The 22,986-nt window shown below is 36.9% G+C and overlaps 2 protein-coding genes across 13 annotated transcripts in view; both read left to right on the top strand.

Moving 5' to 3' along the window:
* The window catches only part of LOC117217249 (glutamate-gated chloride channel), a 38,573-nt gene extending 16,398 nt beyond the window's left edge, over window positions 1-22,175 (top strand). For 5 of the 12 annotated variants that reach the window (XM_033464715.1, XM_033464716.1, XM_033464714.1 and 2 more), the window contains 8 exons: window positions 14,825-14,894; window positions 14,975-15,128; window positions 15,208-15,290; window positions 15,849-15,983; window positions 16,094-16,246; window positions 17,021-17,301; window positions 18,223-18,258; window positions 20,160-22,175. In XM_033464715.1, coding sequence (XP_033320606.1) covers window positions 14,825-14,894; window positions 14,975-15,128; window positions 15,208-15,290; window positions 15,849-15,983; window positions 16,094-16,246; window positions 17,021-17,301; window positions 18,223-18,258; window positions 20,160-20,393 — 1,146 coding nt within the window. In that variant the 3' untranslated portion in view covers window positions 20,394-22,175. Of the gene's footprint in view, window positions 1-4,154; window positions 4,223-14,824; window positions 14,895-14,974; window positions 15,129-15,207; window positions 15,291-15,848; window positions 15,984-16,093; window positions 16,247-17,020; window positions 17,302-18,222; window positions 18,259-20,159 lie in introns of all 12 variants that reach the window. The other 7 variants (XM_033464711.1, XM_033464710.1, XM_033464718.1 and 4 more) reach the window with 5 other exon arrangements.
* On the top strand, window positions 20,394-21,208 carry LOC117217200 (putative cyclin-dependent serine/threonine-protein kinase DDB_G0272797/DDB_G0274007). Its single transcript, XM_033464608.1, has 2 exons — window positions 20,394-20,445; window positions 20,517-21,208. The coding sequence occupies exons 1-2, from the start codon at window positions 20,394-20,396 to the stop codon at window positions 21,206-21,208; spliced, it is 744 nt and encodes a 247-aa protein (XP_033320499.1).
* Window positions 22,176-22,986: the final 811 nt, after the last annotated feature.

The raw sequence follows: 22,986 nt of genomic DNA, 5'->3' as shown, positions 1-22,986 counted from the left end.
ATAGCGTCGTGCTGCGCGTAATTAAAAAAAAAAAAAAAAAGAATACACCATATATACTGTCGCTCACACGCTATTGTGTCGTAGATGATTTAATGGAGTTTGTTGTTTTTTTAACATACGCATTCTCTGTTTTGGTTTTTCTATTCTTTCTTTTTTTTTTTTTTTGTTCTTCCTATCAAGTATTGTATCACGTGTGAATCGTTGAGATGCTGACAAAATTGCCGTTCGCCTAATGGCGCGATATACACGCAGTATCAAGAATATATACACCCTGTTTGAATTTCTTGTTCGTTTCCTTACTCGTTTCATTATATTATTATCCTCCTTTGTTGTTTTATATCGCACATACGATTATATTTCAAGTAACATCCGCTAACGATTTTTCTATTTAATCCCTTATTGCATAATGTCAACTAGACTCGGTGTGTTTCGTGCTGCTATAGTTTTTTTTTTATTCAGAGTTCCGCTAAAAAGAATACTTCGTTTTCCCGCACACTAACGCGGCTTTGTATTTGCTGCAAATTGCAAAAATAAAAAAAAAAAAGAGAAGAAAGTGGGTGCTATCTATAATATGGGGTATTTTCTTTCAACGAAAACGTTAACTGTGGCGTTCACACTAACGCCACGCTATTTCCAAAAAATATCCTTTAATATCGTTTCTATCTCTTCTGTCTTAGATCTGTCTTAAGAGAAAGTTCAAAGAATATTCCCAATATTTAGATATTTTTTAAACGTTTCGCTTCCGTTTGGTGATTCGTTAACTCTTTTAGGGGCAAAAACAAAATTGTCGTATCTTTAGGATTCCTTGAAAAAATCAGCCCTTAAAGGTGTTAATCGATAAACTGGCGAAACTAGCGTGCACAGAATGGGATTTTGAGGAATTTCCGTAGAATTTTGTAAGACATTTCGCTCCTCGCCAGGTGTTTCTCGAATGTTAAACGACATACTTTTCAGCTGGCTTTCGCCGCTTTTTTAATTTCCACAATTACAGCTATCACGATTAGATCGGACAATTTTTAGCTACATTTTACTTTCTTTAAAATAATCGTAATTGTTTCGACAGATATTTTGTAGTTTTTGCTCTGAATTTCGTCTTCTACGTGCTATAGCAGTAGAGCTGAATACTTTTCCTTCAAACTGCGAGATCCGTTCAACTGGTGAGTTATTCCCTTTTTTTATTTCTCGCATGTGTTCTTTCTCTCGATTTGTCTGCGTAGAAAGACTAGCTCCTTTTATTTATTCTCTTTCTTTCGTATTTTATTCTACCTATTTAACGAACGCAGTAACTCTTTGTCCTTTTTTTCTTATCCGTAAAATAGCACAGGTAAACAATTTTTCCATCCATCTTACGAATTTTGTAGCATTTACGAAGCTTCGTTTATTATTTTCAGTCGATTAATTCAGTCGACGTAGAAGAAATTATTTAATCGCCAATCGATACTGTAAATATGTTTAATGCCGAAGTCGTAATTATCAAACGTTTCATATTCCGTGGCTTCGCGTATTTCCCATCAACTTTCAACGCAATTTTCTCGTAATTTCACTTTTGTTTAATATTACAGAGATAGAAGGTAATAATTATTAAACCTCGGTTCACTCGAGACACATTCGATTTCCTCGTTCGAGGTAGTAGCGACGTAGCAGCAAGGAACGCGTATGTTCGTCGGTCGATCTGTCCTTCGATGTAAATTAGAGTTTAACGAAAATATTTAAAATATTTTGCAAAAAAAAAGAAAATACGAAAAGAATAAAGAAAGATAAAAGGGAAGAAGAAAGTAGAGTGCAGTAAGGGATTAAACGATGGCGGGGCATGCACAGCATGTTGTACAGATGTGTGCAATTTTCAATCATTTGAGAAACGAGAAATCGTCGAAAATCAGCGGTTCGTTCGGTACAATTCTAATTAAAACTATCGATTTCTGCGTGATGGCGTCTATAAAGTTTCGAAGTTGTTCGATGCAAAAACGACCACGACTACGGAAAATTGCGTGAAATTGTAGTTAATAAAACGAAATCGTAACGGAGATCTGGTTTTGTCAATAACCAGTTCATCATCGTGAACAAGCAGATCTTTGGAAGTTCGATGAAACTTCAACGTTAGCCTATCGAATAATTTTCGAATATTTTTCAAGATACTTGGTCTTATTATATTTTCCAATCTCTTTTTCTCTATGTTTTTCGTGTTTCCTTTGTTTTTCAATTTGTACGACGCTTAACAAACATTCTATGTATATATACACATGTATGCGAGCTTTTCTATTTATCCTTCTTCGTAGATCCTTTTCCTCAAAGGATGCATTCGATCGAGATTTCTCGAAGGAAAAAAGGACTAACAGGTTTCGAGAAACGCGGTATCTCCGACGATTCCAATAGTTCTCCTTCGTTTCTCTGTGTAACATGCAAACAGAAACGAGGCAAGAATCGTTCGCTATCATCGTCTGGAAGCTGCTTAAAAAACGAAACGATATCATCGTTCATCTCATTCCTCACGAGTTACACGTTCGAATACCTTCACGAGACGTTCAGTCCATCATCCATTGTCAAGAGATCTTTTCCCCCTTTTGTTTCGACTTCGACTCTCGTTTAATCCTCTTTCGAACAAGTTGCGTATCGTCGCTGAGAGAAGTTACGACGCTTACAAGCTCCAACGTAATTTTTGTTTCTTCGCTGTCATAGAAAATAGTGTAGCTTCAATACGATATTATTTTTACAGAGGTTGTGCTGTCAAATTTTGGGATGCCTCACTCGCTACCTATTCGATTATCGTTGCATCTAATCAGGCATCTCCTCGTCTTAAAATATGTGACTGTAATCGTACGTTTTCATCCTTCGTCGTGATTCAGCTTTAAACTGAACACGCTTTTTACGAAACGTTCAAAGTGCTCCTTTCAATCGCTACGTAAATGGTAAAAATAAATTGTACAACACTTGATCTAATTAAATATCGTCGAAAAGAAAATATCGTCGTCCTAACTCGTAGCGTAAGACTCGATAGCTGTAAAAAAGAAAAAGAAATCGTCATTTTAATTGTTGCTATTTCTATTGCAGGAGAAAGAAATATGTTCGAAAGATTTAAACGATATACTAACTCGACCAATTCACATATTGTAGTCTAAAGTGGGACCACCTTTTCAAGAAGGATCCACATCGTTGACGCGACTACGTTAAACGAGTCAACGTTCTTTCGCACAGAAGCGTGAACGATTTAAAAAGAGGGATCGAACTAAAACAAAGTGCACTCGATCATTCCATTGAAACCATTAGCATTCATACAGAATGGACACTAGTGACTTGCGAATTTTTTATCATTTTTCCAAACTCTTCAGCCTCTCTTTATCTATTAATAAGTTTCTTCAGATTCGAACCACTATTACATGGAGCAAATAGAAAAATTGCTGAAAGAAAAAAGGGGAAAAAGAAAGGCGAAGCTTGGGAAGATGTTAAAAATTCGCAACATTCGTCGAGCTGTGATATCTCGAGGATCGAACACACGGAAGCCACCATAATTCGTAGCAAGCGGCGCGAAACGGCGCCGAATCGTCGCATAAACTAATCCGACCGCTCGTTTACTTTGCAATTCAATTGCCTTTGGCTCGCATCGTGAAACATTTCATCGTGGAACATTAGCTAGCTTGGATGTTCTCATGCGTACAGATCATACCTCCATGACATCTCATAGTCATCCGCCTGTCCTATATTACCGGAGGAACGACGATTTACAGGCAAGCAAGTATCACGTAGAAAAGTAGCTAAGAAAAACAAAAAAACAAAAAAAGACAGAAAGAAATGCTCTATCTTTTTTTTTTTTTAGCGAGATCGATCAAAATTCCGAGAACCGCGAACCATTTCAGAATTTCCTTTGAAAACGAAAGAAAACGACGCGAAACGAAAAGTTCCTCCTAGTCATGATCCAAAAGACAACCATTTCCTTCTTCATTCATATGTACAGCTGTTTCGAAAGTGAAACAAAAAGGAAGGAAAATTATGCCGGAAGGAAGCGGCCGAGTAACGAGCGGAAAGAACTAAAGCCAAAGAATTAAAGAAAAGAATAAGAAATAAATAAATAAATAAAAAATCCATGTAAATCTCGGTGCCACGGTAACTGATTTTTTAATTAATCGATTTGTTTTGTTCTGTTCCGGTCGACGTGTTAGATGGGCCGACAAATGTGAACGTCAACATCTTTCTCCGCTCTATCAGCAAAATAGATGATTATAACATGGTGAGTGCAATCTAAGTCAATCATCTCAAACAAAAGGCCTATATATACCAATCTGTATATCCACACATTGTGTATATCTATTAATATTTAAACGTCACGTGTATATGATGCCGTAAGACTTGCACTTGTCTGTACTTGTATTTGTATTACATGTGATGTGTATATATTTATACGTATGTGAGGGGCAGCTTCGCAAACGAGGATACATACATATATAAATATATACATGGTGGATAAGCCGCGCTAACAGTTGGATGTGTGCTATCAGTCGCACCTCGTTGATTTTTCTCGATGTCGTTGACTGTCATGTTGATTTACATATCTATATATATATATATATGAATATATATATATATTTACTATTTCATACATATGTATACATGTATGAATATACGTGTATATCCGTATAACGAACGTTATATGGTTCAGTTATCTACACGATATATACGTACATTCATATATATATATACGTGTATATATACATATATATTTGATTGTCGGAACGTTCGATTTTTTGATTGTGCTGGTCGTTGCAACCAAGTCTGTGCCTTGTTGGAATCTTTTTGCTAGAGAACTCAAGAAAAAAGAGGCGCGACGGATAATGAGAAATATACGAGACGATGCATAAAACATATAGACTCGACCCGTGGATTGCTTTCTTGTTCCACGTTTTTTCTTTATTATTCCTTTCGATCATGCGTGCGAGCGATCGTGTCGATCCTGACCCATCCCCCATTCTCCTATCATATTTTTCTATATGAGTTCTCTCTCTCTCTCTTTCTCTCTTTTTTCTTTTCGCTTAACTCCCTCTTTCCGTGAGAATTTTATTTTTATTCTCGATATAAGTTGGTCAATTAAATTTTCCTATCCAAAATGCAATTCGGTCGAGATAATATTGGCCCAGAAAGGACGATATATTTGGTCTTGCAGATGAATGTCTGTTGAGGATTGTCTGGTGTCTTCGAATCGGTGATTGCCGTGAGTCCCCTTGCTAAACGTGTGCTGAGTGAATTTGTTTCAGTAACAGGAGTGTTATCATTCGGCTCGGCTAATATGCAAGTTAAGCGTGCGTATGCGGAGTTTCGTTTCAAGGTTCACCAGCATTGCGTCAACCCAGCCTCTTTCACGTAAAACACAGCCTTATCGATTACGTGGAGAACCACGTTTTCTTTCGAAATGTTACTATAGATATATATCACGCAAAAGACACTTTTATCACAATACGTGAAAAGTTGGAAAAATCGACTTACACTCGAAGCTACATATTGTTCAATGGGCTGTATTATCTTAAAGACGAATTCCATCGGTCAAAGTTCCATCTTCCTAAACCCTTCATTCTATTCTTTTCATCCTTCATCTCTAAAAACATCGACTCTACGAAATCTGGAAAGTTACGTTTACGAAAATGGTTGGTCCACTTCTCACCGAGAAAAGAAGAAAAGAAAAATACGATCCTTCGTACGCAGGCAGTCGAAGTCGAAAGTCAAAAGTCGAAGCTCCTTTAATCACTCCTCTTTTACGCGCCATATTCTCTTCTTTTTCTTTTTCTCTTCTCAGTCTTAATTTCTCCTTTTGCTGCCTGATTACTAGAGCCTGGACAGAGCAATCGTCGCGGAACACTTGGAATCGTCATGATCTGCACCTGTCATTTTGCCCATCCGATTTCTCAACCCTAGCGTCGATCTTGTATCTCGTCGCTAACAAGTTCGAAATATCGACAAGCGTATTTGCATTTGGCTATCGCGCTCGATTAGACGACGAAGACGACAGTGGCGATGGTTTCGAACGATCGTCTTTACTCCAGCTCTAGTGATGTTCACGATGTACGTGTTACCGTAAAAATGTCCGGGTAAATCCTAATATCTTCCCGTATTCCGACTTTTACGGTAACATATACGTATTGTACACTGTTCTGCCGTGTGTTGCTTCTGCATTTGCGGGTTACATCGACGTTTTACGGCCGACGAAATTGAGATAAGCAACGTAAGAGATTTTAAGGGATTTTAAGAGATAGTTTAACCTTGCTGCAATCCTTGGATTCTTGTTTTTATTCTATTTTTATTTCATTCTAGTTCTTATTTGAACAAGCGAAAACAGATTCGTCGTGTCCCAAGAGAAACTCTACAACGGATTACAACAGCAACAATTTATTAAGAATAAAGAACACGATCGGGTGCAAAATGATCCGAAGAAAGCAGCACGGTTAAGAGGGAAAGAAAGAAAAATTAAGAAAACTTAAATTGATAACCAATGGTCACGCGATAACATTGTCTACCGTTAGCATATTCGTTACTATGTCTCTAACTATTATCTCATCTCTATACTTGCATCGTTGCTAGAAGAAAATATATAAAAGCATATTGGGAGTTGAAATTGAACGATGCACAGAGAGATGACTTTTGATTTTCAACATACCGCGCTTTACAAATATTTGGGAGTTTTACCTACGCTCGTATTTTGTAAGTATCTCTTTCGAACGAAATTTGCATATTTCATCACGAGCCGCTTGTTCGCCAATATTATTCTCACGAATATCGTTCACGAATATTAAACTCGCGAATATTATACATATTATTCTCGTAAATACTCTTCGCGAATATTATTCTCACGAACGCTTGCAGATTCGCTTCGCCAACACTTCTCAAGGACATATGCAAATGTTATCCGTTCCACGAATTGGTTGCACGCAAATTTCGTTTACCTCGCCGATATTCTTCTCGCAATTTTTATTCCACCCATTCGCTCGACGATCATTCGCAAAATCAGTCCGTAAGAACGCCCTGCGCATATTCCATCGTCGATATTCATACCATCTACGTTCCTCAGATTTGTACAACGTCGCGTTCTTCCATTCTGCTCCGGCGTCGATCGCAGACAAATAACACAGTCGCGTTATTTAATCCGCTTTAATGCCTTGTAAATACGAAACGCGGACTAAACTCCTACACGACTGTTTCGTACGTAGGGCCGGGCGTGCAAAAAGATTTAATGACTTTCGACTCCGAAGAGGAAGCTTTCGATAACATCTGTCAGCCTGCAAACTGCTCCTCAAACATCGCAAACACGCGCGGTTGAGTCTAAAGGTGACGATGAAACGAAACGATAAAAATCGACTTCATCATGCAAGTCCTAGAGTGGTCTTTTTTCCTTTTTTCTTTTTTTTTTTTCAAAAGCTGATTCAATCTTCCGGCCTCCAGCTTCTCTAATCGTCGCTGAGCATGATAGAACGGTGATATTTCAGCGGCCACGGCCCTCATTGTCGGTACATATTTATTGAAATGGGAACAAGTTATTGTGATTGATTACGTCACGAACCGTGCATACTTGTCTCTATCGTTTCTTTTTTTTTCACCCTCTTTTTTTAATTCTAAGATTGCATGTTCTATTGTACACTGTCGACACAAAGTTTGGAAGTATCGTCGTAAGAGATTTTTTAGATATAACGTGTTTTTTTTTTTTTTTTTTGCTTAGGACAAATAACGTTTTCTATAGATGTTAGAAACCATCGACATTCCTTCCACGTGGTTTTCTAAATAATCGAATGACGACGAGTTCGAAGTAATTCGTACATGATTCCATAACTGTTCTTTGCTTCTGTAAGTAAGTCGTTGTCGTGCGAATAAATCTGACATTTTATTAGAAATTGAACCGAATTCAAGGAATTTGTACAGCTTTCAGAACGATTCTCTGCTTCCAAACTTTCCGTCGGTGATGTATGTATATGTACATCCCAGCTCATAAATATTAGAACACCTGCTGGTCTCGTTCCAAACCTCATGATCCATTCAGATTAGCACGACGATTATTATGCAGTCAGACTGAAGCACAAGTATATGCGGTAACTTCTTCGAAATTATCGTTGAATGTTTGAAGAAATTTGCTCTTCTAGGTACTGACCACGAATAGGTTAAGAATTTTTGAATATTTAAATTACCTAGCCTCGGAAATTTGCCTTCCAAAATAAAGATTCACGTATGTACTTCTCTAGTCTCGAACATTGACCTAGATAGTCTAACCTACTTCTTGAAAATTTCAATAATATCGCCCTATCTTTATTTTTGGAATCCAAATTAGATATAGGGTGTACTACTTCAATCTTTTTATTCCACACGTTATTAACTAGTTTTTAAAGGGGCGGTCAATCTACCAGCCAAAATAGGCATTAAAAGAAGATTTCTTAAATTCAGAATCAACAGGAATTTTTATTACAATACGATATTGTACATATATTACATTATTTATACGAAGTATCTCCGAAATCATAGTACAAACAGTACACGAGCAAAAAAAAAACGCCGAATACCTCGAAACTTACAATTAAAGCACGCCTACCCGACGAATCGTCAAACTCATTTTTCTCGAAAACGAAGATTCTACATTTTCCATGTAGAATCATCACTCGACTTATTGCGCTATGATTTCGAAGACGTCATAGTACACGTATGTCGACGCGTAATTTTCTGATAACTGTGACTGTATTAATTATTTATAACGCAAGTTTTCACGAGTCCCTGATAATTTTATAAATTTATGCCCTATTTTCCACGAGTGTCCTAATATCAATGAACAGGGTCGCGTACTCCAAGAGTCTAGCCCATCCTCGTCCTAGTCCATTCGTCTCTCTTCACGTCCGACTCATCTATCTTTTCTTAGCTATCTTTTTTTCTCTGTCTGTCTGTATCGTTGTCGTCCATTCATCACCGGATCATAAGATATTTCGCGAAAAACGTCGCTGGAAAAAATCCGGCCGAGTCGAACTTCATCGAGCCATCGATCAGTCCAACAGCCATGCATAGGTCAACCTTCATATCCGTTCGAAAATCACGAGCTTGTCGCTTGAGAATCGTCGAAGTGGCGCATCTGCGCGATAATCGACGCGAAATATTGTGGGATCTCGAGGAAAGATAACGTCGAACAAAGGAAAGACTCGATGCAAAGGCCATCGTGAAGAAGATTAACACGTTCACTGCTGATCAATCTTCTGTCGCTTATGACATGTACTATGCTTCAACGAGTCATTCTTATCAGACATCGTAACACATTTTATGGTGCGATACATCTTGTACAACATCCGAGGAACATAATTTGGATCATTCGATCGATAAGGAATAATGTTGAAAGTGGAAAGTCTATTCTTGTTTTTCCCATTTTCTGAAAATGTTCGCTCGGACAAGTACACGGCGAATGTCAGAATGTTAAAGAATCGATGTTTTGAAATTCAGTTACACCCATTTTGCAGAATATTCTCCTTTTCTAATACACTTTGATACATTTGTTACGTTCTATCGTTATGTGAAACATGTATTTCAAAGATTTTCCGCGCAGCTGTTACGTGCCGTGAAGGGCTCCCGAAGGAGAATTAACATCGTCCAGAGAATAATCTGCGAAATACGTTTCCTGGGGAATAATAATATTCTCAAGATTAGTTTGGCGCGATGTCGATAATCCTCGAGAAATATTCTTCGCACGTATATCCCGCAATATCGTCAACGGTATAGTAATAGAAGCTGCGAATATAATTTCACTGACTTCGCACTTATCCGAAAACACAATCGGTAAAAACAAGAATCGATCGTCGACAATAATTGGTATCGTTCATCGGAACCATTTTCTATAAAGAAAAAACTGGAACTAGAAGATATTCAATCTACATTAAATTCCTATCTCGAATCAAGGAACGCGATGAAGCTTACGATAATAAAATCTTTTTAATCAACGCGCTTAAGCGAATTTTCTCCAGCAAGTTATATCGTTGTTTCTCTTAAAGAAAGAAGGGATAGAAAGGGCATTCGAAGGAAAATCGTGCAAATATGCTTTTAGCTCGTCGCTCTAGAAGGCTTGACTGCGATTATGTATAGAAAAAAAATCACTTTTTCCATGCAGCAGCATCTCCTATGGTTTTCCTTAAAGGGAAACGTTTAAAAGGACGACATGGTATGTACCGTTCGTTTCAATGGAACGATCTTCTCCCTTTTATTCTCTCATCTTCGTTTCATCTACTTTTTTTCGTATTATTTTTTTTTCTTCTTTCATTCGTTCTTTCCTTTCTCTTTCTTCGCTCTTTCTCTGAGTTCAATATTTTCTCTGTCACGCATACGATCATTTAATTCAGCTACGAAAAACATCTTCCAGCCTATGATAGCGAAATCACGATATAGAAAGGTATTGGGTTCGAAGATAGCACGTTGTGTATTGGGCTAAATTGGCGTTTGCGAGTTGCATTCGCCACTTGCTCGAAGCGGGCATTGAAAAATGCGATTTTCTACCCGCGAACGACGATCTTTCTTCTTTTGTATTTCGCTGATATTTGTTAACAAATATTAATTGCTCGCGTCTGTTGTCGTACAATACGCTTGTCGAACGAACTTTAATTTCGATTCAAAGATACGGTTCGTTCGCAATAAAAGTTTCATTTCAACTCCGACATCGATATCAGTCTTTCGAACTGAGGATTAACGAGTATAGGGCTCACATAATGTCGCAAAATTTTGCGTCCGATACATCGTTACGACGGTGATGCGATAGAAAAGCTTCTGAAATGCGGTTACGTTAAGAGATCGATATCGAGTGAATGGCAGTTCCGCAGCGTCAAATATTCGTCTTTATTAAAGTGAATATAATTTGCTATAAAGTAACGATTAGTTATGGTTAAAATCATGGTCTAATGTCAAAAAGAAATTGAGATGCAGCGCGTCTTTAGAGGGATTAGGAATCTTTAGAAGAATAAGAAATTATTGGCTGATAATTGAATTTTATATAATTTTTAATCGGTTCGGAAAGAACGAGCTGTTCTCAGACTTTGATACCGAAAGGTAAGAAGATGCGAGGATAATAAAATGCCGACGAAAGCGTTACTTTTGACACGCTGAAATTTGCGATCCGTACGACAGAGTCCAACTATTAGCTGACTCGTACTACTTGCGTGTAATATATTCATGAAAGTGAAAGTGAATGGGCTGAATGAACCGTCGAGATGTATCACTTTTGCAACGTCAGATCGATCGAAAGTATGTTGAATAATTAAATATCGCCTGTGAATGAGGAATTGTATCGTTTACCTTTCGCGCGAATACATGCTACAACGATAATCATTGTAAAGAGCGATTACGACTTACGTGTTTTAAATGACGAAGAGATAAATATAAGCAAACGATAAAAAAGAAAAAAAAAATAACAGTCCATATCTGAATTAAAATTTTGTTAAATACACAAATTCTTCGCTTGACTATTGGTTATCAATGTTCTTTTTAATCATCGTCTATTCAATGAGCTAAGGAAATTTGATTTTTGTGGGCAAGTTCGGATGGGTTATTTTAACAGCGTATACGATATACTATGAATATTTAAACAGGAGTTCCATAAGTAAAATCGTCGTTTTTTTTTTTCATTTTTCGACGATTACTTCCTTACGCAGCGCTCTGTGTAAACGGATTTTCCACCGAAATAAAACGATTCTAAACTGTCTTTAAAAGTAACTTACAAAGGAGATTATTTTTCAACCGCGCACAGCGCTCAATACTTTTTGTCGCGGAGTTTCAGCGAGCTCGCGCGTGTTCTACGCTCGATTTTGAACGGTTTTTCCCAACTCACCGACACGTATATAAAAAAAAGAAAAAATAAATAAGAGAAACCATGCGACTCCCTATACCGAGGTTCGAGCAAACGCGCCACGAGCGATCGAATAAGAGAGAAATACGAGGCGAAAATACAAACGTCGGGAGGCTGTGTAGATCCTCCTTTGCGACATGTTGCTCAATTTTCAGAAACTAGCGGAATAATGGTAAGTGTTCGCAACCAGGAATTAACCAGCGAGAAAGGTAAAAGAAATTGCCTGATATTAAACGAACGAGCGAAACGAACAAGCGAAACCAACACGAAAACAAAGAAACAGAGAAAAAGAAACAAATGAAAAGAGATAGAAGGGAAGGAGGAGAAAGATCGAACGAAACAGGATCGTAAAGGAGAAAGGATCACGTCTAGGTTTTAATTTGTATCCAACTTGCCAACGATCGAGGGAAACAAAGTATAAACCAAAGAAAAGAAGAATGACCAAAATAACCACACAGAATATTTTGGAAGTCTTCTGTAACTCCCTTTGCAAACAAAAAAAAAGTCAAAACTAAAAAAAAAAAAAAAATAGAAAAGAAAGACAGGACGCCGTCGACGTGGACAGGTCCAGCCGGGAAAAAGTTAAACTGTGAGCCAAGATGCATGCGTTGTTCACTTGCAATGTACATATAATACAAACACGTACATATACGTCTATATATATACATACATATATATTCCTCTATTCTATCAATAATTTCGAGACAGAGACATATATATATATATATATATACGTATATGTATTACATAGCATATGTAGTTACTCTCTGTTTCTAGCTGGTCCCACTGGTAGTTAGGTAGTTAGTTTCGATGTTGCTTCGTTGCATGCCTCTTACATTTGCTTCAACGCGATGTATACAACTATACTTGAACATCATTGTTTGTTCGTCCACCACCGCCTTTGGCCCGACCCCCTCTTTACCCCATTTTTCTCGGCGACGAGATTTTTCATTCCAGCAAGATATCCACGCAGCCTTGATTCTTTAACGCTCCGTGGCCAAAAAAAGAAGAAGAAGTGTAGCAGAGAGGAAGGAGAGGGCGGAGAAAGAGGAAAATTTACCACGACCTTTCGTCGTCGGAGCAGAAGTGCTCTCTGCCGTTGAAACGACCTCTAAAACCGTACAGGGTTAATCTTTTTTCTTGTTCCGCCTCTTTTTTCGCTTCCTCTTCTTCTTCGCCCTGTTCTTTCCCCGCGAGAGAACGCCTTTCGCGGGCCCTTACGCTTCCGGCCTGGAAAGAAAAGACGAACAGTTTTCAAATTGGACGTGTCGTTGAAAAGACACGCGAGGAGACATAGCGACACAGTGGTAACGAAAAATCGAATTTCCAATTGACTGTTTTGTTCTTCTTTTTCACGGAGCGTTACGAGAGTCGAACGAAATATTTTAGAACACGATACTTTCGTTCGATTGGGCTGATATACGAGATATAAAGTAGGCAGGATGTTCGAAACATCGTTGATGAAATTATTCGAGATACAAGGGTGTCTCTAGTTCCTTTGTTCTATATATATATAGTGACATTTTATCTCCATTTTTTTCGTATCTTGTTCCTTTCTCCCTTATGAGTTTGTAATTTGTATATTTATTCGTTGCCGCAGTCGATCGGACTTGCCGCTGATCGAGTCTGCAAGGATATTTGAACCTTTTAGTATCCAGCGGATTATTAGTATCATTTGTACGGGTTTCGTTAAGTTTCAACGATGGCTACTTTGAAAATCTCATTTTTAGAAGATCTTTCGGTGACTTTAAGGTGCTGATGTTACGCAATTACTGACCTCGTTCACGTTTATTGATGCAGCTCACTGTCCTCTCGTTTCTTCTTTGAAGTCTCAGACCGTTTCTATTCGCCTTCAACGTAACAATGCCAGATGTGCGAACATTACTCACGCGTCAGACAAATTCCATATTTAGAAAGATTTAGCTTATTTCTTTTCTCTTAAATGATCTGCTCAAAAAAAAATTAGACATTATCCAGCAGTTACAAGTACTTTGTTTAAAAACGGATGGAAGGCGACTTCGAATAGATGTGGTACGATAATTGTGGAATTCAAAATGGAAAGTATCTCGGTTTGGCTCGCCACTCTATTACCATAGTATTTCACTTGCTTTTTTTCATAACGTCAACCAGGTCAGTAAAACAATCGTCAAGCACTCGAAGCAATTGCTCATAGACTCGGTGATATTGCACGACGAAAGGATAACAATTATTTTCCTGTCGAATTATGACAATTCTACGTTACATATGTGTTTGTTCTTCCAATTAATTAATTGTGTACAAACATTTGTTTTTTATCGCTGTATCGATTCCATTGATTTCACCCTGTTTGTTTTCCGTAGATTGATTTCACGATTAGGGAGGAGCGCAGAAGTTTCGAAGCTGACGTCCCAAGGAATAATTCGAAGTATACAGGGTGGTTGGTAACTGGTGGTACGAGCGGAAAGGGGGTGATTCTACGCGAAAAAAGAAGTCGAAAATGTAGAATACAAATTTTTCATTTGAGGCTTTGTTTTCGCGAAAATCGACTTTGAATTTTCGCTCGGTACGCGTGCACTTTATCACGTCTCGTTATAACGGATCTCACTGTAGATCGTTGTCTCGATGGAAAAATTAAAAAAAGAAAACAAAAATTAAAAAAATATTTTTATTCTATATTTTCGACTTTTTTTTCGCGTAGAATCACCCCCTTTCCGCTTGTACCGCCAGTTACCAACCACCCTGTACAACCAAGTACTGATCGAATAAAATTAATTCGCAATATTAGTCCAACATTTTCAATCAACATACAAAGTATCTTCCTTCTGACGACTGCTTTGAAATTTCTGTAGCTGTTCCGTTTGTCACTTCGATTTACAAACGAACTTTCCATATGTCCGTTTCGTCATTATAGAAATTCCAAACGATCATTTCGAGCATAAATTACATATTTGCTATTGAGTTTGGTGCGAGCAAGAGTTCGCTCGATTAAATCATTCCCGTTTCTTTCCTCTGCAGGAGTACTCTGTACAGTTAACATTCCGGGAACAATGGCTGGATGAACGATTAAGATTTAGTGATTTTAAAGGTATGAAGAATCATTGACTTTATTGTCCGGCATATTTTACAGCTGAATCTCATCATATGTGTTTCGTCATAAAATTGCAGGTCGTCTAAAATATTTGACATTGACGGATGCAAGTCGCGTTTGGATGCCAGATCTGTTCTTTTCGAACGAGAAAGAAGGACATTTTCACAACATTATTATGCCGAATGTGTACATTCGTATTTTTCCCAATGGTTTCGTTCTATACAGTATACGGTAAATTAGAATTAATATATTTAAAGAATGAATTTCTATTTGCTGTTTCCTATAGTCTGAAAATATTCTTATGTTTCAGAATATCCCTAACATTATCATGCCCGATGAATTTAAAATTATACCCCTTGGATCGACAAGTTTGCTCGTTGCGTATGGCAAGTTGTGAGTACCAGACTTTGAGCAATTAGAATTAATATTACCAGTTACAGTGGCGTGCAAAAATTTCCAGCCAGAATGAAACTTTAACATTATAACAACACTAGCAAAACACCATCAGATATCTACTTTGCTATTGCACCAGATTTTGAAGATAAAAAGCGCAGCATTTAAAATATCTAACACTATGCAGTCACTTCAATATTGAATATAAGCGTATAAGTAAAAGATAGTACAATATACACAAACGCTGTTATATGGTTGAGTAATATATACATATATATTACTTCAAATTCTATAAAATACAAAAATAATAACATTTTATAAGTATCAATTTATAATACTATTATAGACAATATTCCATAAAATTTTGAAACGTAAAGCGAAAAATCTTCCTGCCCAGAAACGTTTACATGCCACTGTAAATCACTGAATTTCTCTTTCTTCCCTTTTACAAGTTTGTTTAAAAATTTATAGTATCAATAATATAATAATATAATAATATATAATAATATAATAATATCAATTTCATTGAAAGTTGACTAATCGATATTCGTTTTCCAGATGGTTGGACAACCGATGATTTGGTTTTCCTGTGGAAAGAAGGAGATCCTGTCCAAGTTGTTAAAAACCTACACCTGCCTCGGTTCACGTTGGAGAAATTTTATACCGATTATTGTAATAGCAAGACGAATACTGGTCAGTAAATTACCTTCCTTCTTTCCTTTCTTATTTCATCTCCGTTATTCAAGAAATGGGTTGCTAAAATATACGTATAAAGTCTAATTAAATATTCGGTCGACTTGCAGGAGAATACAGCTGCCTGAAAGTTGACTTGCTGTTCAAGAGAGAATTCAGTTACTATCTTATTCAAATCTACATCCCCTGCTGTATGCTTGTAATTGTATCCTGGGTATCGTTCTGGCTCGATCAAAGTGCTGTACCAGCTCGAGTTTCACTTGGTAACGTTTCAATTGAAATCAGCAGTTCATTTTATCCATCCACCACTACATTCAACTACTTTATTTGCGCCATACTAACAGATTTTAAGATATCCTTGCATTTTCTTTCATTCTACTATTCTTTCATATTTTATTCCTCCTAGTGAATGCTATAAGCTCACAAACTTTTGCACTTTTCTTTTATGATGCTCTGTATAGTGACGAACTCATAAATAAAAGTAGTTCTTGTACGGTGAAGTATAGTGACTAGTACTTAGCAAAAGGTATTGGCAATATCCTTATTTCATCAATGAATCGTTTCTTCATCAACTTCTATACTTTATTTCCATAGTATCGATGATAAACTTGATACACTTGGACCTGATTAATTACCATGTAAGTGTTGTAATAAATACAACGGCGTACCAATACTTTTTGTATCCGCTGTACTTCACTTGCAATAAAAATATGAAAACCATCCGATATTCATAGTATAAATGGCATCAGAGTAAAAGAAGTGTATCTTTAGATCCTATATTATAGGAAAAAGGTAAAAATGAAACTTTCCAAGGTGCAATTAATTCCATTCAGCGGTGAAAATATTCCTTGTTTATAACTCGTAACTATACAGAGTCATTAATTAATTCATTAAGGACCAACCAATGATTTGTCATAATGTTACAATTTCGTTGCGTTGACACGATGTTGGCCCTTAATGGCTTAAATTAGAGTCGTTGATTTAATATCAACTCGCTTTATCATAAATAAACTTTCGTGAATTATCGTTAAAACCAGGTGTTACTACCTTGTTGACGATGGCTACGCAGACGTCAGGAATAAATGCCTCACTGCCACCGGTCTCTTATACAAAGGCTATCGATATTTGGACAGGCGTATGCTTGACTTTCGTATTCGGCGCTCTCCTCGAATTTGCCCTAGTAAATTACGCGTCGCGGAGCGATATGCACAGCGATAACATAGAGAAAAAGTATCCACCGTCTGAAACCGAACAATCCACGTCGATGGATTTACCCTCTGATCAAGTCGAACCAGATAATTCGTCAAATTTCGCTATGGTCAGTATACAACGATATTAAAAGCTGTTTAATGTTCAATTAAATCTTAAGCGCTTCTCTATGCCACATCTTTCTTTACCTTCCTTTTCCTTTCTCGTTTATTCAATCGAGGCATAATGCTGTTTATCGTATCTTCAGTGTTCTGTGTCTTCCTTTTTCCTTCTTTATGATATGTAAATGTCTGATATGTAGAATCCTATATTACCGACACACCTTGATTCGTTCGTATATAATATAATTGTAATTTTGATTTTAAACCAGATGAAAATAATTGGTAATTTATAATTGAGTCCTACATTGTGTCATTGCCTTTGCCATAGCTTTTTTTATCGTTTAAAGACGAGCTTCTCGACTAGAGTATATTTTAAATGCGATTTTTCTTTCGACCTCTGTCTTTATATAATTGTACGTGCTGTTGTGGATTGGAATTTCGTTGGGTCTCCTTTATTTTTTATTCTCTCTTATTTCCGTCCAGTTCGCTGTAACACCACCTCTAACCCTAATTATGATTTTCTATAGCATAGCGCAATCGTAAAATAAGAGAAAAAAAAGATCTCCTGGCAACATTCATCTTTGGTCAGTGATAAAAAAAAAAAAAAAACTGAGTTTTCGGTTATTTCGATGATATGAAAATCATCGGGAAACGTTAGAAAAACCGAGAAACTCTTCAGTTTCAAGCTTCTTTTCGTTCCTTTAGTAATTATTCTAGACTTTATTAGCTATTCGCAAGATATTTTATAAAGCATAGAGCGTTAATCGTAAGATATCGATATCTTTCTTTTTTTTTTTGTCTTTTCCTTTTTTCTTCTTAACAATATAGTTGCCTGAAGCGTATAACATTGAAAAAAAAAAAATTCTGAATCTAGCTATCATAACGTACATTCATTCTATTATTTTACTTTTATTATTATAAACTGCTAGACCGGATATGATGGACCACTTCAACATTCTCTACAGGTAAATAATCCCTTTAAAGTCTAGTACTTTATATTATAACTTGACTTTTACATTCAGCAATATGACTTTCGACATTTTGCTAAATAATTGATCATTCTAGAGATAATAACAATGTGCTATAGTTTACTGGTAATGAACGTTATATTTTTATAACAAATGCCTGCTATTATAGATAGAAGAAAATATCCTACATTTCGTAGTAAATTTCTTATCCATTCTACAAGAGACAGATACTTTTCTACACTCGTAAAAATAAAAGAGGATGTAAACCTGGTAGTTTATTTAACAAACGAGAATGAATATGCATAAACTTATTACGATTTTACACGTATCCAACATTTCCATACAGACGAACTTTTTCAATTATCGTTGATCAAAGCTGGATGTGTGTGTAGACCATTTTTGGCACCACCAGAATTACCATACTGCATGATACTTATACAATCTTAGATCGTTCGATGAGAAAACGAATCCATAAGGGAAATATTTTCTGCTCGTTAAGTTACGTCGTTCTCCTGATCTCTTTTACCGACGTTTCATCGCGAGATATTCCATGAAGATCGAACAGTTCAAGTGCATGTACGTGTAAGTTGAGAGGAAAGTACAGAAGAAAATCACCAACACTTTTACAAAAACTCGCATCGCAGTTAGCTTTTCGTGTTAAATGTTCCATCCATCAAATACGATTTTTCCACTATTCTTACACAAATACAGCGGCTCGTTAGCGCGATGGAAAATATCATACGATATTAATATATCATAACAGATATAACAAATAATTCTAATTAATATATTTTATTATATAATGTAAAATATTATATAATAAACAGTCGTCTCGCATATGTAGATACGATATTAATACGATATTAATATATCATAACAGATATAACAAATAATTCTAATTAATATATTTTATTATATAATATAAAATATTATATAATAAACAGTCGTCTCGCATATTTAGATACGATATTAATACGATATTAATATATCATAATAGATATAACAAATAATTCTAATTAATATATTTTATTATATAATATAAAATATTATATAATAAACAGTCGTCTCGCATATGTAGATACGATATTAATACGATATTAATATATCATAATAGATATAACAAATAATTCTAATTAATATATTTTATTATATAATATAAAATATTATATAATAAACAGTCGTCTCGCATATGTAGATACGATATTAATACGATATTAATATATCATAATAGATATAACAAATAATTCTAATTAATATATTTTATTATATAATATAAAATATTATATAATAAACAGTCGTCTCGCATATGTAGATACGATATTAATACGATATTAATATATCATAATAGATATAACAAATAATTCTAATTAATATATTTTATTATATAATATAAAATATTATATAATAAACAGTCGTCTCGCATATGTAGATACGATATTAATACGATATTAATATATCATAATAGATATAACAAATAATTCTAATTAATATATTTTATTATATAATATAAAATATTATATAATAAACAGTCGTCTCGCATATATAGATACTATCCGTGTAGAAGAAGAACATTCACATATGTAAATCTTAAAAAGGAGAAATCGAATTCTCAGATATAACGATACATCTACAAACATAAAAGATTCTCCGGAGAATGAAAGATTTTTAAAATAGATGGAAGAAAATTGGACGCCTCGTACGTTAAGAATTGGCCACTTAATGTATCAACGAATCGCTGTAAAACAACTAGTAGATCGTCTCTGTCTATTTACAGTACATATTACATACACTGAAAATTATCGCCTACCGTAAGCAAGATAGAAAAAGAAAAGAAACGAAATTAGATATGAAAGAAGTAACGCGCGACTAATGCCTGGACGTGGTGGTAATTTTTCCAGAAACCTCTGGTTCGACAACCGGAGGACACTATGTCGATGGATAGGATGGAGCACTGCGAATTACATATGCAACCACGAAAAAAAAACTGCTGCAGGTCGTGGCTGTCCAAGTTCCCGACGAGGTCCAAGCGCATCGACGTCATCTCACGGATCTTCTTCCCCATCGTATTCGCTTTCTTCAATCTCGCGTACTGGTCCGCGTACCTGTTTCGGAAGGAAGAGCAAGACGAGTAAATGTCGACGAGGAAGCGCTCGGATCAAGGGACGTGGCTCGCGGCCATTCCCAGTATACTTACACCACAACCACCACCACCGGTAAACCTTATCATCGTTCGCGTTCTCGTCGACTACATCCAGACCATCAGCAACCTCGTCAACCGCCCCATGACTGTCGCCTGCATCGGCATTATCCCCAACGCAGTAACATCCAGCAACAACAGCCGCAACAACATCTGCAGCAGCAGCATCATCATCATCATCATCAGCAGCAGCAGCAGCAGCAGCAGCCGCCGCCACCACCTCCGGCTCCACCGACACAATATCAAACGTTACCCTCGAACCATAGACACAAACACCATCCACGTTATTATCTTTATCAACCGCATCAGCCGAGATCCGCGTCGTTCTCGTCGTTACACAACGTGGTCGAAGGTAGCAGTAGATGTTCGTCGTTACCGAGGGGTTCGCGGTATTCGTTGAAAAGCCCTGCGAGATCCTCGCCTTCGCCCTCGCCCTCGCCCTCGCCCTCGCCCACACCCTCCCCGTCGCCCACTACGTCTCGCAGAGTGACACCGTCACCGCCCGCGGCGACTGTTCGAACAATCCCGCCCCAAGATATCCGCCGTTTCCAACGACATCCGCTTCCCCGTACCGAGCGGTGCTGTTGGGGTCTTCTACCGCGACGTTGGTTCACCTGTCGAGCGAAAGGTACTGCAGGGATTGACTTCGTCTCGCGTATCGCTTTCCCTCTCATGTTCATCCTGTTTAATCTGGGCTACTGGTCCACCTATCTGTTCCAAGGTGACGAAGGCGATTACATGCATAAGTAAATTCGAATTCTGACATCTGTTTCACGCCTGTCATCAACGGATCGGACGAACGAGAGGAAAAGGTGAATGTGCGAGCGACGTCAAGACCACGTCGTATGCCGTGCTTCAAAGTCTGTCTGTAACTGCTGCCTCCAAGAATCCTGTTCCCTGTATCGCGGCGAATTTTCCTACGATATGCGTCATCCAATGTGTCAATGTTCTTATCGAGAGCGAGAGGGTGTGAAAGAGCGTGCAACGTTACATCAGACGTTCTAGTAATATTATCTTCGATACACTAAAAGACGATGCAGGGGACAAAGATTCGCTCGATGCTCGTTTCAACGAGGAAAGGATAACCGTAGAGAGAGAGAGCGAAAATATCGGGAGGCAGAGCGTATTCCGACAGAAGACTTTTTAATAATCCGTGCCTGAAGTTCGATGACCATATTTTAAAGACCAAGGTAAGCGCAACGAAATACGCAACGTTTGGTACGGTAGGGAGTAGTCGACGAGATATTATATTATATATAAATGATAATATATACATATATAATTATATATATTATATGTTATATAATATGTAATATGTATGTGTATTATATATGTATATATTACATAACGAGACGCGAAAACGGGAAACGAACGTGGTGTAAGAATTATAAGCTCTTATGAGACCGTATACATATTAATTATACACATATAAACACTCCTCTGTAACATATTCGGAAGACCGCGTGCCACAGGATGATTAATCAACGTAGTGGGCCCTGTATAGCCACGGCCTGTTAACGAACTACTTGCGAATAAATTTATAAATAATATAACGTAATTATAATTGACAAGTAAAAAAGAAAAAAAGTCGTTAAATGCAACAATGATTCCTGTGTATAAAAAGAAAATCCTCAGTCTAAACGGAATTAACGAGTCAATGTTAAGCATATTATTTAAATAACCCGATGATTAACATTGATTCGAATGCGAACCAAAAGAGAAGACAAAGACGTGAAAGAGAAAACGATTAAGAAGATAGAAGAAAAAAAAAGCGAAAAAAAAAGAGTAAAAGAGAAAAGTAACGTTCTCGAGAGGACAATTAGCTGATATTACGAGAAAAAAATCGCATTATCACGAAGGATTATACCATTTAGATATTAATTATCGATCGAGGCGGTAGTATTACACACGGACACGCGACAGACGACTCTCTCTTTCTCTTTCTCTCTCTCTCTCCCTTCCTCTCTTCTTCTCTCTCTCTCTTTTTCACACGCACACACGCATACACGTCACGCACACAGACACACACACACGAAATAAAACGTTGCTCTCCGTTGAACTTTTTCGAGATCTCGGGATCTCTAAAGTATTGCTCATTGACCAGTCGAGACTGAGGATATTGTTCAATGTGAAAAATATATAGGTGGAAAGAAAAAACCGTAAAAAGAAAAAAAATTGAAAAAAAAATCGAAAAAAAGGTATATATAAATATATATATATACATATATGAAAAAACGGACTGAAATCGAATGAATCGAGCGAGACACGGTTCATCGTCGGATAAGGAGCGTAGAAAACTTTATTTCCCGGCAAACGTACCGCAAAGAACGTTTGTCGATTATCCGTAAGGGGGAAAGAATTAAAAAAAAAAAAAAAAAAAAAAAAAAATGAGAAAAACCAAGCAAAAAAAAAAGACGAAAAAAGATCTAGATAAGATTGTGTTGCAAAGTAATACGGAAGGAAAGGAGAATACGAAGGGGTGGAAAAAAAGCGGGGATGAGATTAAAGCGATTTTAATTTACTGTGCG

The sequence above is a fragment of the Bombus bifarius genome, unplaced genomic scaffold, assembly GCF_011952205.1.
Source record: "Bombus bifarius isolate JDL3187 unplaced genomic scaffold, Bbif_JDL3187 scf7180000007975, whole genome shotgun sequence".
NCBI lineage: Eukaryota > Metazoa > Arthropoda > Insecta > Hymenoptera > Apidae > Bombus > Bombus bifarius.
The sequence above is the reverse complement of the archived record's forward strand: the minus strand, read 5'-3'. Positions and strand labels throughout refer to the sequence as shown.

What these genes read in the sequence shown, in the direction of transcription:
- LOC117217200 (XM_033464608.1), top strand. Translation starts at nt 20,394, where the DNA reads ATGTCGACGAGGAAGCGCTCGGATCAAGGGACGTGGCTCGCGGCCATT. An exon ending in GTGGCTCGCGGCCATTCCCA is followed by an intron (nt 20,446 to 20,516) that starts GTATACTTACAC and finishes GACTACATCCAG; the next exon opens with ACCATCAGCAACCTCGTCAA.